Consider the following 14,475-nt stretch of genomic DNA (forward strand, 5'->3'; position numbering starts at 1 on the left):
CTGTATACGTGTACGTTTATGTACGTACCTTAATGTGTTTATCTCCTAAACGTGTGTTTTGCTTCCATCTTCTTTCTTTCTTCATCTTGAAGTTCCCCTTGACCTCTGTTGCTTATTCGTGGAGAGATCCAAATATCAACAGTTTCGTTATGCATTGCATTTAAAAAGACTTGCCAGATTGGAACGGTAGAACATATATCAAGCTTCCCTCCCAGCAGAGGGGGACTCAACATCGCTTTTATTTCTGGAAGTGAATAACTAAGTCAGTCGGGGCCCTGAAACCTAAGCATTAGTCTTGGAGGGTCTATGACATGCAGACTAATGCTACTAAGAGAATATAAGAAGATGGAGCTTCCAGAAATAAGAATCCGGTTGTGTACCCTCTCCCCACATACAGTTTACCCCCCAGAAAAAAAAAACGAATGGGGGTGTTTGGAATGAAAAATATAATAAAGGTACGCACATACTACAAGCAAAAAACTGTTGGTGGAAACTGTTAGACATCTAAATTAAAGAAAAAAAAACGGGAGGAAGAAAGCTAACTTGAAACTTCCTTGTAAGTAAAAAAGTCATAGAAATCAAAGTCAAAAAATATTGTTTCACATTGTCATAAGTATTTAGGTAGTCTATGTATGTTCTAGACTACTTCGCCTGCTCCATCTAGTTTAAGTTGGTACGCATTGTTTTCATTTTCTCTGCACTAGTGCGGAGAATTCGGAAGAATTATGAATCGCGTTACGAGATTCTTTGTCCAAAATACTGTTGTTGTTAACGTTTTATCTATATCTATTAAAGCTTTATCCATACTTCGAAAGTGCTCACACTAATGCTTTTTAGATTAAAAGTCCTCCTCTTCTTTCTTTCAACATTGTGTGGTGGAAATAATTATTATTGTTCCTTTAGTACTCTTGATGTTCAACTGTATTTGTTTTGTTTAGGGGAGGAACCTCGTAGATGGACACCGGATTGGGTGATGCGAGTCGATCTACTCACACAGTGATCGATCTAAGTACACCTTCGAATCTAAGTAATTTTGATTTCTATGATTCGGGTAACTACGACACACCTACGGGAACGACGCAACAACATCTTTCAGGTCAGCAAGGTCTTTTACCTCTCTCTATCTCCGTGCTTAGATTGTTAATAACCATTGTTCCTTTACTATTGAGACCACTAACTGTCATTGCAAGAAGTCCGATAGTACTTAGAATTCAAGAACAAAATGTCAAAGTGGAGTTGGGGGCTCAAAACTGTCCTAATCTACGACAGTGCACAAAGATGGTTCATAGCTGTCAAATCGGTGGAGTGTAGCGATTAGAATCGCAAAGGCCTTAACACCACCCATTGCTGCAGTCTACGATGTTCACTCTCGATCCCTACCGCTACTATAGCTTCGTCGTAATCCGAGTTTGAAATTTAAGTACGATTTCTGCATTGTAATTACTAGTTCTATTAGAGCAGTTTTGGAGGGCCACCAATTGCTTTTTTAGCCAGAAAAATTGCGCCTTAAGGGAACATTTAACGAAATTGACGATATTCTTATCTATTAACGAGTGGATTTGGGTAAAGGTGTAGTTAACGAAAATATGAGCGTGGTCACGCTCAATCGCTATAGTAGTCCAGAAGATTCTTGTGAAACAGCTTGCCTGAACCCGTCTTTTCAACAGTGATTTTATGACGCTATGGAACGTGGACACTCCCATCGTCCTGAACCAATACCCAACATATGTTACCCAGTTTCGCAGCAAAAGGTGCAAGTCCCAGTATCATAAAGCGCAGTAGAAAGTGCCCGATTTCCTGCAGATTTGACGTCAAAAACACTTTTTAGTTCGTGAAAAAAGGTGCTTTACTTTCAGAAAAGCTCAAGACATCTGCAAAACTTCTCTCCGTTCTTAGTGATTCGGGCGAAGAGAGTACTGATTTGTCTAGTTTTGAGTTTTTGTAGGATACGAGGTCAAACCTTCATTGTTACCTTCCGGTAACATCTTGTCGTCAGCCTCCTCGCGAGCTCACTTGGGGGCTGCTGGACGCTTGCTCGAGAGTCGTGGTTTTGGGTGGCTTCTGGAGGTGGACGATGAAGATGATACGCAGAGACCGTTGCTGTATGTTCATTTGTTTTTGTCAGTTTGTAAATTTTGTCTTCTTATCTGAATTGTCCTCTCTCGCTTAACCTCTGCCAGTTCTGTATGAGTTTCATCTTTAAGGGGAATGTTCAATTTTTTTCTCCTCAGCTTGATTGATTGCTCCTTGCTTTCAGCGAGGAGTTGGACATTGATCTGACGGATATCTATTACAAGATTCGCTGTGTTCTACTTCCTCTTCCGTATTTTCGAATGAAACTCAACATAGTAAGGGAGTCGCCGGACTTCTGGGGGCCACTGATTGTGGTGCTCGCCTATGCGTTGCTTTCGATTTATGGCCAGTTTAGTGTAAGTCCGGTATGACTTTTCGAAATATATAATTGTTTGTGCCCTTAAGGAATCATTCGTTTGATGACTGAAGATTCAGTGTTTTTCATAGAGATCATTGCAACTTATTTGTGCTAAAGCCGTTTAGTGTCCTTTATAGCAAACGGGTTCAGTTGAGACATCTTTCCATCTTTTTATTAGCATTGACGATATTAAATCTTTTCGAGCTTCCACTGAGAAGTGTAGGTGTTTTATAAGATGTAGGTTGTGAAAATTCAGGTGGTGTCATGGATTTTGACAATGTGGTTCTGTGGAGGATTCATAGTTTACTTCATGGCACGTGCACTTGGTGGGGACGTTGGATACTCTCAGGTAAGCTTTGTTTAATGAACCACAGTTCGGATTTCTTATCCTTTTTGGAAGACATTCTCACCGTCTTCATTTGGATGCTGGGAAAACTTCCACTTTTTTTCCCAGATTTTTCGAGTTGTACTAGTACCGATTGAAACTTTCAAAAGTTGTATTATCGTCTTGTCCGCTACCTCTTTTCCTTTCTTCTCAAAAGTTCGAGATTTTCCAGTTCCAAACTGTGTTTAGATGTTGTATGATAGATTCATAACTGCTATAGATTTTTCAGTGGAGATGATTCTTTAGGTCCTCGGCGTCGTTGGATACTGCCTGATTCCTCTTGTTGTTACTGGGGCACTTATTACGGTTGTCGCGAAGTAAGTTGTTATACGGCTCTCAACTTATTATCATGTATAAAGTAATAATGAAACCACACTTTACGATAAATTCGCGTCCTTTTACTTTCATCTTTTTGCTCATTCCGGTCGTATTCGCTCGAAATGCCGTCAACCACTCGTTTACAAGAGATTGAAAGCTTTTAAATGTATGCCGTTGTGCTATTTTGAGAACGGTCAATTAATGATAATATTTATTCGTGTTGTGAAAAGCAGCTGATATAGAATATATTAGAGGCTCCGTTGGATGTATGTGCTACTGTTAAAAGCAGCGTATTACAATTTTGAAATGGGGAACCCACAGCGAAACTGTAGAGGTCGGATAGTATTCTGCGGAAAAGCCAGCGTTGTTCCGCTCATTTTTCCGTAATCGCCGTAAAAAAACGGGAAACCTCTTAATTTTCTACGAGGTACATTAGTAAACCTAGCTTTGTACACGCTCCGGTCTCCTCAGGAGGGGCTATTCGTTGATTTTAGTTGAGTATGCTTGTGAAAAGGCATAACTAATCTTCCTCCGCTTGCACTTGGATGCCGCACTCGCACAAGGGTGACGCGTTGCAACTGAAATGGTCGTAAAAAATGGCGTCTTCCACGTCATTCTTTACGGCGATTACAGAAAGATGAGGGCAACAATGCAATCTGCTACTCGAACTCTAACCCTTCGCTGTAGGTTCCGTACCACGTCAAAATCGTGATGCGCTGCTTTTAAGATCTTACTTTTAACAGCAGCTGAAGCTGCAAGTGAAGGGGTCCTTTCGTCAACCGTTCAAAAGTGAAGGGGGTAATTTCACCAACCGTTTAAAAGTGAAGGAGGTCCCTTCCCCAGCCGTTCAAAGGTGAAGGAGGTCAGAGCACCGGATCCGACTATCGCACCTATGGTGACAGTCTGGGAGAATAAGGACACTGATTTGGTGCACACGATGACTCGAACCTGCATACAGACGGATTTCCTTTCGTTACATTCCGGTTATTTTCAGGTTCAAAACGCTCTCACTGACCCTTGGCATTTTTGGAGTCATTTGGAGTGTTTACAGCGCAGGAACTTTGTTATGCGTTGATGAACTTCAATCAAAAAAGCCTCTAGTGCTCTATCCGGTTTTCTTGTTATACGTTTACTTCTTTTCTTTGTATTCAGGAGTTTAGTTTTCATACATTTTCTTTTTTGTCATTCAGTGCCCTCACTTTGGCTTAAAACTATCAAACAGATGCATAAAGTGTATCAGTGGACAGTTGACTTTGTGCCTGTGATTGTGTTATTCCCTCCTAGTTGAGAACTCCTTACTAATATTTTCAGTGTTTCTTTGTGCTTTTTTATCCTTTTTCAATTGTACATACTCGGATGTTTCAAAACAATCATTTATCAAGTTATTCTGTTAAATATCACTGTCATGGTGTTTTCTTGCTCTGCTATTTTGGATTTGAGTACGCAGTGGTTTTCGAACAAACAGCTGTTGATCTTTGGACTATGAAGCAAAGATATTTTCACAGTGAATGTCATCTCGATTCATTGCTTTTTCAGCTCTGCTTTTCGTGATGCACAGCATTCACGTCTAGCTTGAGTCCCCTAAAAGAACGGACACTGCTCAAACTACGCAGTGATTCACTAATAAAGCGTCACTATCCACGTATATGTTATCTGTGCGAAATTTTACTTGCATATGTCGTAGGTCATTTATTGGTTCTGCATATTTGATGGAGGGATTTGTGTGTTGTACAAAGGACTGACGTAACAAAATGTTTAGGCTGACAAGTTATTGTTTGGGCATTCGTTAAGTTCTATGATTCTGAACTGGAGTGGCGAACACGGTGGCGCATCCCTATTCTATTGCGGGTATCTTTATGTAATGGAAGGTGACTCCAAGCAATTATCTGCATTATTGACATCGACCTATTTTTTGCATGCGGATGGTGGAGACGTGACAGCTAATGTTTTTTTTTAAACACGCCCAGTTAAAGGAATCACCCAACGAATCTGGGGTGGTGCGGGTTTCAGGCGGGTCATGGCTATACGTGGTCGTAGATTATGGGGAGGAGGATGATCTCGTCCATTTCTTCCTAGCTGCCGTAAAAAAACGGCCCGGAAGCTACAACAAGTGCGGTTGGAGCGTGCCAGCCACCTGAAACCCGCACCACCCCAAATTCGTGGCGTGATTCCTTTAACAATTTTTACATATGGCAAGAAATGTTCGGGCTTTCCAAGGTATCTATAGACTATAATTTATAGAAAGGCTCTTATAAATTGGAATTAAAAGGATAAAGTATCTGGCGGTAATCAATCCGCTCGAGATGCGAGATGCGCCAACGCGTTCACCTCAATTCAGGATTGTTTGAGGTTTATGAACGCGCAACTATCCTGTACAGTAATTTGTTAGTGTTAGCCGATTGTCATATCAGTGTTTTTGTTCACCAAGACAAGTCTAGTAGCAATTTATCGATCTCGGAGGAGTGAAAAGGGAAGGCGATAGAGCGGGCAACTCGTGTTGGTATAGGAATAAAAACATGTTTAAAAAAGAAACTATATGGAACAACGAATCTGAGGAACTGTAGGGTAGATTTCTCGAGTAAAGGTAGCGTGTCACGAGGTTGATGTAGCGATCTCTGCACGAGTAGATGGTAGTAAACGTGTAGTTCATGACAATGAACGTGATCACGTCATTTTAGTTATCAGAGGAGAGTAATATTTGTGATTGCGTCCCCAACCTATTGCGAGATAATGAAGGTTCTGCCTCAATTGTGGTTAGCAACTTCCTTCCAAGTTTTTGTGGACGTTGAACGATGACCAGTGACGACGAGTCATGCCTTGTCTATCAGACTTTTCTACGAGACAGCATCAACAAGCCATTGGCTGTCTTGTGTCCTTGCGTATGCTTGCGCTTGCACGTTGGAAGTCCCTCGTAGGGAAAGCCGGTCGAAAAAGACATTTCCAAAACGTTTTTCAGGGCAATCTAAGGGAATTAGGTATGATCAAGGTTTCCGATGCTATGCAGATCTCAACAACCTCCTCCTCTCTCCTTGGCAAGCATCGATATTCAATCACGCAAGAACAGCGAATAGGAAAACAAGCTGACCACTCTCAGCGACTAGTGCGCCTGGTGAACAACCGCGTTCTTATGGATTGTCACCTTAAAGGCATCACCCCATCTGAGGTGGTGCAGATTTCAGGTGAAGTATTCTTATAAGGGATAGTAGATTATGGAGAAGAGGGTGATTCCATCCATTTCTTCCTAATTGATTAAAAAACGGCCTGGAAGATGCGGCGCCGCACAAGGTTGGCTCGCTCCAGTCGAACTCCCTGTAGGAAATAGTGCGAATTGCGAAGCCGTATCTTCCGGGCCGTTTTTTACGGCAATTGGGAAGAAATGGACTACGCTCTGTGCAGCATCCTTAATTGATGTCTGGATAGTGTTAGGGAACTGCATGTGAAACAATCTAGCTCACAGTGTTACAAACGGCACAAGATCACTAGTAATTGATGAGCACTCATTTTTGTTGTTCATTGGTTGTTCGTATTTCTTTTTCACTGTTTTATTCGCGGTTCGAGATTGAGTGTTAGATTTCGATCCTAAGTAACCGTTGTTTTGATTCCTTCCGTTCTCTTTTTTTCAGAACACATTGCTATGGTTGTTTTGACCTTATTGTGAAGCGTGCCTTTCTCATGTTAATAGGATGAGCTGAGGTCCTTTATCAGTACGTTTTTTTAGCTTTTTAGCGTAGCTTTCTTCGCGATTCCATTTCACACTTGCCATACCATTGCACAGTTTTGTTTGAGCATTTAATCAGGGCAATCAACCATATCGAACACAAACGCTTGGTTGTACTCGAGTAAGTTCGATGTCATGCAACCGTCCATTGAAAATTCAAAGGCATTCATCCATTTTGGCATTTGTGTGGGAGGCGTCCCATGATTGGCTCTTTTATTCCGCTCATAAAGCAAGCAGCAAGAACTGGAGCAAGCCTTCGCCTCATAGCAAGTCTTCTGATATTGTACAGTATGTAGATCTGGTGGGAGTTTGATGGGACATGCATTGCATCAAAAACCTGAAACCATTTCCAAGTCTTTGATAAAGATGAGGTTGTCGAAAGGTTATGCAAATAAAGGTTCACCAAAACTTCGTTGGGACCATAAGAAAACATAAAACGGGTAGTTGGGAGAAAGGGGAGGGGTGCACCCAGTCACGCTCTTATTTCTGAAGTGAATAACTATTAATACTAAATCAGTCAGGCTTTTGGAGCTAAGCATTAGTGTTAGAATATCTAGACATGTAAGCAGAATAGAGCTTCCCGAAATAAGAGCGCAGTTTAGTGCCCTCCCTCAACTACATTTTCCCCCATGAATCCAGTTCACAGTGCAGAGGTTTCAAGGACTTGGAGGTCCATGGACATCCTTAACCTTATTTTGTTGTGGAAAAATCCCAACAATCGTCATTTTTGTTTTATAATAATACTGCTGTTAATTTGGGATTTCTTGAACACCCACTTTCATTTGTTTCTTCATTGCGTTTACATAGATGTTTGCGTGAAACATACACGACGATCTTTCTTTTGGTATTGTTCATATTGCTCCATTTTGCAGCAGAATTCCATGTTATTTCCACTGATATCCTCAGATCAATTCTTTTCTCCCAGTTATTCGATGAGTTTCACAGCTTGCAACGATTCGAAAGGAGAGAAGTCCCCTTTAACAGACCGTTTTTTTTTTCAACTGTGATGATCAGAGTGTGTCCATTTTCGTCGCACTTTGCGTTCATTGAAGAAGACCGCAAAGTGCACATCGTTTCTCGACGATTTATTGCTCCAACGATCATTTCTTATGGCGTGATACACAGAAAAGAAGTTCATGTTTCAAAACATGTACATTTGCAATAAGGTGGTAGTGAAACTGATTTCATTGACTGCGGGAAAAAAAAACAGAAAAAGAGAAATTGCTGCGATTACTTCCTAAGGAGTGGGGGAGCATAATACAGCAGTTTATTGAATACAATCAAATTGCGTTGTTATTAGGTAACAAATCAACGTATTCTCACCTATTTCATCTTTAGAATAAAAGGCAAAGGTAGGTAGCCGATCGTAGTCGGGTTAGAACTACCTGGAACCTGTTGCAGCCGTGTAATTGGATCGGTGAAGCTAGCGGTTGCCATCGAGGTGAGACCCTCGCTACTTCCACCGATCTCTGCAATTCGGATGGAGCTAGCAATGGTCCCATCTTGATCGCTGCAGCTGGCTTTACGACTTCGAGTTCAGCCGGTGACTTCACGACTTTGAGCGCAACTGTTTGTGTAACTGAACCGGCTTCAACTCGTTTTCATCCTACTTTGTTTCCAATCTAAAATTCAGATGAATCCTTCCCTCTACAAGACTCATTTTCCTATTACTGTTGTATTATTGTACTGTATTACTATTTTTAACGCGTTGGCGGATCCCAAGAGGTTTGGTGCGCCACACTCATTTGTAAGATCTAACCAGCTCCTCTTTTTCTTTCTAAAGCCACCAGGCCAAATTTGCACTTGAATTCCAGAAAAACCGTCAGCTGAACTAGCTAATTCTAAGAGCGCACTTTTCTCTTTGTACCACATTTATACAAATTTCGTTATAGTACAAATTGGATTGTAAATGTGAATGCGCGGTCATTGATATTGTTTAAAGCTTATTAGGGACAGGCTTTGTTCGACATTTCATGTTGAAGAACTCATTGTGCTCTCTGATCAGGAGGACAAAAGCGATGACCCAGAAAATTGTTAGTTAGGTCAAAATGATCTGAAACTCTATACAGCGGTGCAAGCGGCTGCGCTCGAAGTGGAATCGCGGTGGAGCTATAGTTACGACCATCTATTGCTGCAGTTTTCCTTCCTCTTCTCTTCCTCTCTCTTTCCTCAATTCCTTTTCCCTTTCCTCCTACGCAACTGAACCGAGCTTCATTTCGTTTTGACCCAACTGTAACAGCGGTAGAAGAGCTCAAGACTAAACTAGGGGAGGCGGTCGCTCCAAAAATGCTTCTAGGTTTTGGTGCTCTACAGAAAACTGAGATAGTGGGTGTGGCTTGATGGCCTGAGACTGATTGATGTGGCCAGCACCAACAGCTCTCTTCTTTTCTTTCCGAATATTGAGTGTCTTGGATTTTAGAGTGCACTCAACACAAGCTGTTATTGGAGTTCCAAGTATTTTCACAGGTTATCGGCGACGTTAAACATTCTTGTCTTGCATATTATGGAGTCATTTCCCTTTAGGCGTGAACATCAATTAATCTGGTAATGAGAAGGAGGGCTTCATAACCTCATAAGGTCACTGTTCACGACACACTTATCACAACTGTTAAAAGTCGTAGAAATACGAAGCATAAGTACATTTGGAAAAACCGATCAGGGTCAGTTGTTGATTTCTACTTTTAGCTGCTTTGAAGTTTCATGCATTCTGCTGCTTATAATCTTCCGTGTATCGATGATTATACTTCCCGATATCAGCTATTCATATTTGATTACTACATATGTTGTGAGTATGGGTTCTCATTTATTTTAGGGTTACCAAGCATGTGTTATATCCTTTCTATATCATTTTTTCATCGGTAGATTTTCTTGTTGATGTTTAATTCTTGATCTACTTCTACAAGTGTATTTCTCGCGATGTTACTGTTATAGTGTTGCGGGTTCGATAAATTGGTACCGGACTCCTCTGGGGTAAAATATTGAGTTGATACGTTGGTTATACGTATGATTACTTTTAGCGCCTTTTTATCCTCGAGTTTAATGTTGTTAATGTATGTGGTCAGCTTGTGTAAACCACTGGTACGAATTAAACAGACAGATGGTACACCGTTTTTAGGAGCTTTCCTTCCTGATTAAATTTTCTTAAGTGGTCTCCTTCGCAACAAAGCGATAATAATATCTAAAAAAGCGTGAATGTGATTCAATAGGTCAGTTCTGTTGAAATTCTCTGTATATGTATCTGTATACTATTCAAGCAATAGAGTAGTTTTATTTAAAGTCGCATGGTCACCGCTAAACGAAGCGAAAGTGGCAATGAGTCGATTGTAACGATGCACTTTAAAGAAATTAAAAATTCCGCAATACGGTTTGAATCCTGTTCCCGAAACGATTTTTATCCTTCTACACCGACACCGCACCATATATTCATAGGGGAGTTCTACACCGTCCGTTTATTTCAACTGTATTTTTTAAACAAATTTTATATACACATTAGTTCTCCCATAAGAAAATCATGAATAAAAATAGTTATGTGCAGATATTACAGGTGAGAACTCGTAGCTTATTATTTTTGTTCTCTTTTACTTTTCCTGTTTAGGTATTCGTTCAACTATAAAAACCGCAATTTTTGAATGGACCGTCTTCTGTAGTGTTTTTTCTGCAGTGTTTTGTGACATCACTTAATATGTAATGGGAATACAAATCTCTCCGCTAATGGCAGCGTTCGCAGAAATATCTAATAATATTTAGATATCACGTTCTTTGCGGTAGTCGATAATACTAAGATATAATTATTTTATAATATATTTTTGATGCATAAATAATGACGTCTTTTTTAAGACTTAAACTCACCCACAAAAAAAAAGGAATTCAGCGTTATGTACATAACATGCGGTTTGAAAAAGCATTTCTTTCTCTACAAGATAGTGCTGTTGGTTTTGATGGTGATTTAACTATTTTTGATTCCTAGATCAAGAATATGGGATGACTAGCCGATAAAAATGAGCGTTTTCGACCCCATCTTTGGTTTTGAATCTTTTCCCACAGATTCCAGGTGTCGAACTACCGTCGATTGACCACACCCCATTTGCTCCATTAATTCTTCCCTTTCCGCCTAAGGCGGAATTTCGTAGAAAAGTTGATTCAACTGCTTCTCGTCAAACTCGAGAGGGTACTCTTACCGAGCCACGTCTTCGAGATCACAAACGCCTTCTTTCAATCGCTTAAACCAATTCTGCGCCGTTCCTACTGGCATTGACTTTTCTCCATACACTGCACAAATCCCACAAGCAGCTTTGGCGCCCCGACTAAACGCGAAAGAAGATGGTGTCGAAAATCCTTATTTTTGACGGTTTGATATTTTATATTATTCATCTAAAAATCCACAAAAATTAGATCGACAGAAAAAACAACATGTTGCAGGGAAGGAAATGCTCGTTCAAATAAAATGTTACGCAAGGCTATACTTTTTTTTTCTGTGCTCAAGTTTAAATCTTAAAAAAATACCATTACTTACGCATAAACCCACTATTTCGCAACGTGCAGTAGTATCGCTAATTCTTCGACGGAACACGAAAAAGAGGCTGATAAGGATTCATAGCTCGCCTCAATCTGATCTCTGTTGTAAAATCACTGGACATCGATAGATTACCGATGCTCTACATTACAGAAGCTCTACCGATTGAATACGATTAGAACTTCCAAAATTACCACTAAAACACTTTTTAAAAAAATTACCTGTGACTACACATTAACAAGACTGAGTCCGAGATAATTGCCCCCTAAGGACATATGATTTTTGACATTCATATATTTTTCGAAAAGTAATATGATAGTTGTATATTCGTAATGTACATAGTATTGCGAGCAACCTGATATCTCAGCCATACTTTTGTTACTTTGAAGATGTTGAAAAATTGGGTAAAGTAACATGCTTCAACTCCAGGAACGATCGACATTAGTGGCCCAAAATCTATTTTCTTACAAAATTTCCAAAGAGAACTATTTGTTGTGGAATGACCTCTTCACTTGATTTTCTAGCTCAACAGGATTTTTTTTTTGCAGCTAGAGTTATAACTCTGGTCTTTTACATCACCTACTGTGATTTTTTGACAATTCTTAAATCGTTAACAAATATTGTGGTGTGCATTCTGTCGCCACAACACAGTAGAGGATGGTCCCCGCCCTATGAATTATTCTGATTTTTTCCATAACATGTCTTAGCTGCAGTCATTTTTGAACTTGCAAAGATGGAAACTTCTCATGTGTTTTTATAAAAAGCTTATTTCTTCCGATTTATCGAGAATTTCTTCAAGTATCCAGTGGTTTTGTTCTTTCGAGAGAAAAAGATCTATTGAAGAGTGTTGATTTCGAAAAATTCTGTATCATCACGCACTCAGCCTATGTGGAAGGTTGTTATCATCTAGGCACGCCGGCCCATTAGATACCTTAGGGCAATAGCAATAGCAATAGCTCAGCCGAGCTATCGCTCTGTTACCGCAACGATTACTGGATTTGAAAAGAGGAATAATTACAGAAAGAATTTTCTAGTTTACAAGTTTCAGAAACAAAAAGGAGGAAAATCACCTACAAAGGCGGAGGATGGATGGATTAAGAGCACCGGAGGATACAACGGATAGTCGAAGACTGGTACTTTTTTAACCGCATTTCACCGCCGTTCACGTTCACTTCAATTCAGAATCGTTTGAGGTTTACAAACGTGTATCTGGCCTATACAATGACTTGCGGAGGCCAGCTGATGATCAAGTCAGTGTTTCTATCCTCCCAGACAAGTCTGGTTCCAATTTATCGATCCCAGGAGGGGTGAAAGGCTTGAGGATGAGCACTGGGGTGGATCAGAACCTCCGATCGATCGTGCAGGGCTAATATAGTATAGCATGGAAAATTCCTTTCCGTCTTCCAACTCTCTCATACGAAAACAGAATCTGTGAATCAAAGGTGGATAATTAATCATAACTTCTTTTTTGCCCTCCGGTTATAAATGTGCTACTTATATCGTGCCAGCAAAATATTAAAATAGAGTGCAATGGAACCAGTGATACAAGATTTGCATGTTCGTGTGTCTTGTGCGATAGACGGCTTTTTCAATGTGGTGCGCGTGGAAGGTTTACTTCCAAACTTGGTTTGGTGTTCATAAAAATCAATGTTCCTGAAAGTCCTAAGCGAGGTCTTGTCACCTTAGCGCCCAGACTAAGGACAAATAGTCGCAGCTAATTGTTCTCAACCAACTGGACGCGACACGTCTTTGACTTGTGCGGTACAGAATCAATAGTATGTCCGTATCATGAACTTTCAGTTACAGCAGCAAAAAATTTTCGAAGTTTCTCTCCTTTTTCTTCTAAGAATTAATGAACTTCTTTCGTGACTGCTGCTGTTGCTCCAGTGTTGTCCAAACAAATCGTGAAAACCTGTCGGATGTCAGACACCCATGAAACATCAGCAAAAAGAAACATATGGGGGAACTCCCTCAACGACTATAAAAATAAACAAAGCCCATATCCCCTTACGAAAATGATCTTCCCTTTTGTACATTCTAAATAAGTCGATAAAGTGTTATTGTGGGATAGTAGTAGAAAGTAGCTTCTGCAGACGTATGCTTTTTTTGTACTCGTGGTGCACATCTATTTAGACATTTTGTAAGCATGGATTTTGTGGTTCTTTAATCGTTCCACGTGTATATGTTTAGTTTTTTCCACCTGATCATTTTGATTTCTGAGCCAGGGCGATCCGACCTCTTTTTCTGCTAGCACTGCGCTACACCCAGCCTATACTATAACTGAATGAGACTTTGACTACTCGGTCTGCTTTCGTTTCCCTATACTTTCTGACATGTAGAAATGAAAGCAGACAGAATATTCCAGAAAGCCAACCTTGCCAAAGATGGTTATTTATGGGAGAATTAAGCAATATTACGTGAAGTTCAAACATTCAACAGTCTGTCACCAGCAGTATATGGTGCATTCTGCGATAAAACTGCACCGGCTATGTGGGTCAATGGGAATGGAGTTTAAACAGTGACCTCTAGTGAGCAAACTCACGTAAATGCTTTTAATTCGCAGTTTACGATGTCTGCGCAAACGATTTACTTCTTAAACGCAAACACCTTCGTTCAGCACCGACGGGGCTAGAACTGATTTCCCCCGAACTGCTGAACGACTTGTTTTCCTATCTCCGTACGAGTGTATTTGCTGTGATCTTTACTTCTGTCAGGAGAAGCAATGCTTGAAAGATCATTGTGTCCTCTCGATCGTCTTAAAAAAATGCGAGACTTTGTTGTGATACTCCACAACTTGCATGAACATTTGGATGCCATTCTATGTGCTTCTGCATGTCACAACAAGACAAACTTCGAACTTTTTATGATTTTCCCGCAGCCGATAATGCTACTAGAAGAAATGTGGATGGGAAATATCAACAATATGACGTGCGAACCAAAGCAAAATCATCATTAAAGTGAAGTTTTAGGTGGTTGAAAAGACAAAAATGGCGTGTAGACTTCATGAACATCATACCTCCAATACTCTGGACCAAATTATTATTGTACAAAACGACATATACAACAAATACATATATATCGTATGTATAATATGCACTATGATCTCCTTA

The 14,475-nt window shown here is 40.2% G+C and overlaps 3 protein-coding genes across 4 annotated transcripts; all 3 read left to right on the forward strand.

Moving 5' to 3' along the window:
• Window positions 1–954: 954 nt before the first annotated feature.
• Window positions 955–9,392, forward strand: RB195_016353 (uncharacterized protein; the record flags this gene model as incomplete). 2 transcript variants are annotated; one of them, XM_064207476.1, is made up of 8 exons in its annotated part: window positions 955–1,096; window positions 1,946–2,102; window positions 2,258–2,429; window positions 2,688–2,780; window positions 3,063–3,133; window positions 4,129–4,254; window positions 9,272–9,318; window positions 9,376–9,392. In XM_064207476.1, the coding sequence occupies 8 exons, from the start codon at window positions 955–957 to the stop codon at window positions 9,390–9,392; spliced, it is 825 nt and encodes a 274-aa protein (XP_064063356.1). The 2 variants fall into 2 exon arrangements, with proteins under 2 accessions (XP_064063356.1, XP_064063357.1); XM_064207475.1 differs by lacking the exons at window positions 9,272–9,318; window positions 9,376–9,392 and having other exon boundaries at window positions 4,129–4,294.
• A 3,058-nt stretch (window positions 9,393–12,450) lies between these two features.
• On the forward strand, window positions 12,451–12,735 carry RB195_016354 (uncharacterized protein; the record flags this gene model as incomplete). Its single annotated transcript, XM_064207477.1, has 2 exons — window positions 12,451–12,498; window positions 12,559–12,735. 2 exons carry the CDS (start codon window positions 12,451–12,453, stop codon window positions 12,733–12,735), a joined length of 225 nt encoding a protein of 74 aa, XP_064063358.1.
• A 1,352-nt stretch (window positions 12,736–14,087) lies between these two features.
• Window positions 14,088–14,321, forward strand: RB195_016355 (uncharacterized protein; the record flags this gene model as incomplete). Its single annotated transcript, XM_064207478.1, has 1 exon — window positions 14,088–14,321. The coding sequence occupies one exon, from the start codon at window positions 14,088–14,090 to the stop codon at window positions 14,319–14,321; it is 234 nt and encodes a 77-aa protein (XP_064063359.1).
• Between the last annotated feature and the right edge of the window lie 154 nt (window positions 14,322–14,475).

This window comes from Necator americanus, chromosome V (genome assembly GCF_031761385.1).
Source record: "Necator americanus strain Aroian chromosome V, whole genome shotgun sequence".
Lineage (NCBI taxonomy): Eukaryota > Metazoa > Nematoda > Chromadorea > Rhabditida > Ancylostomatidae > Necator > Necator americanus.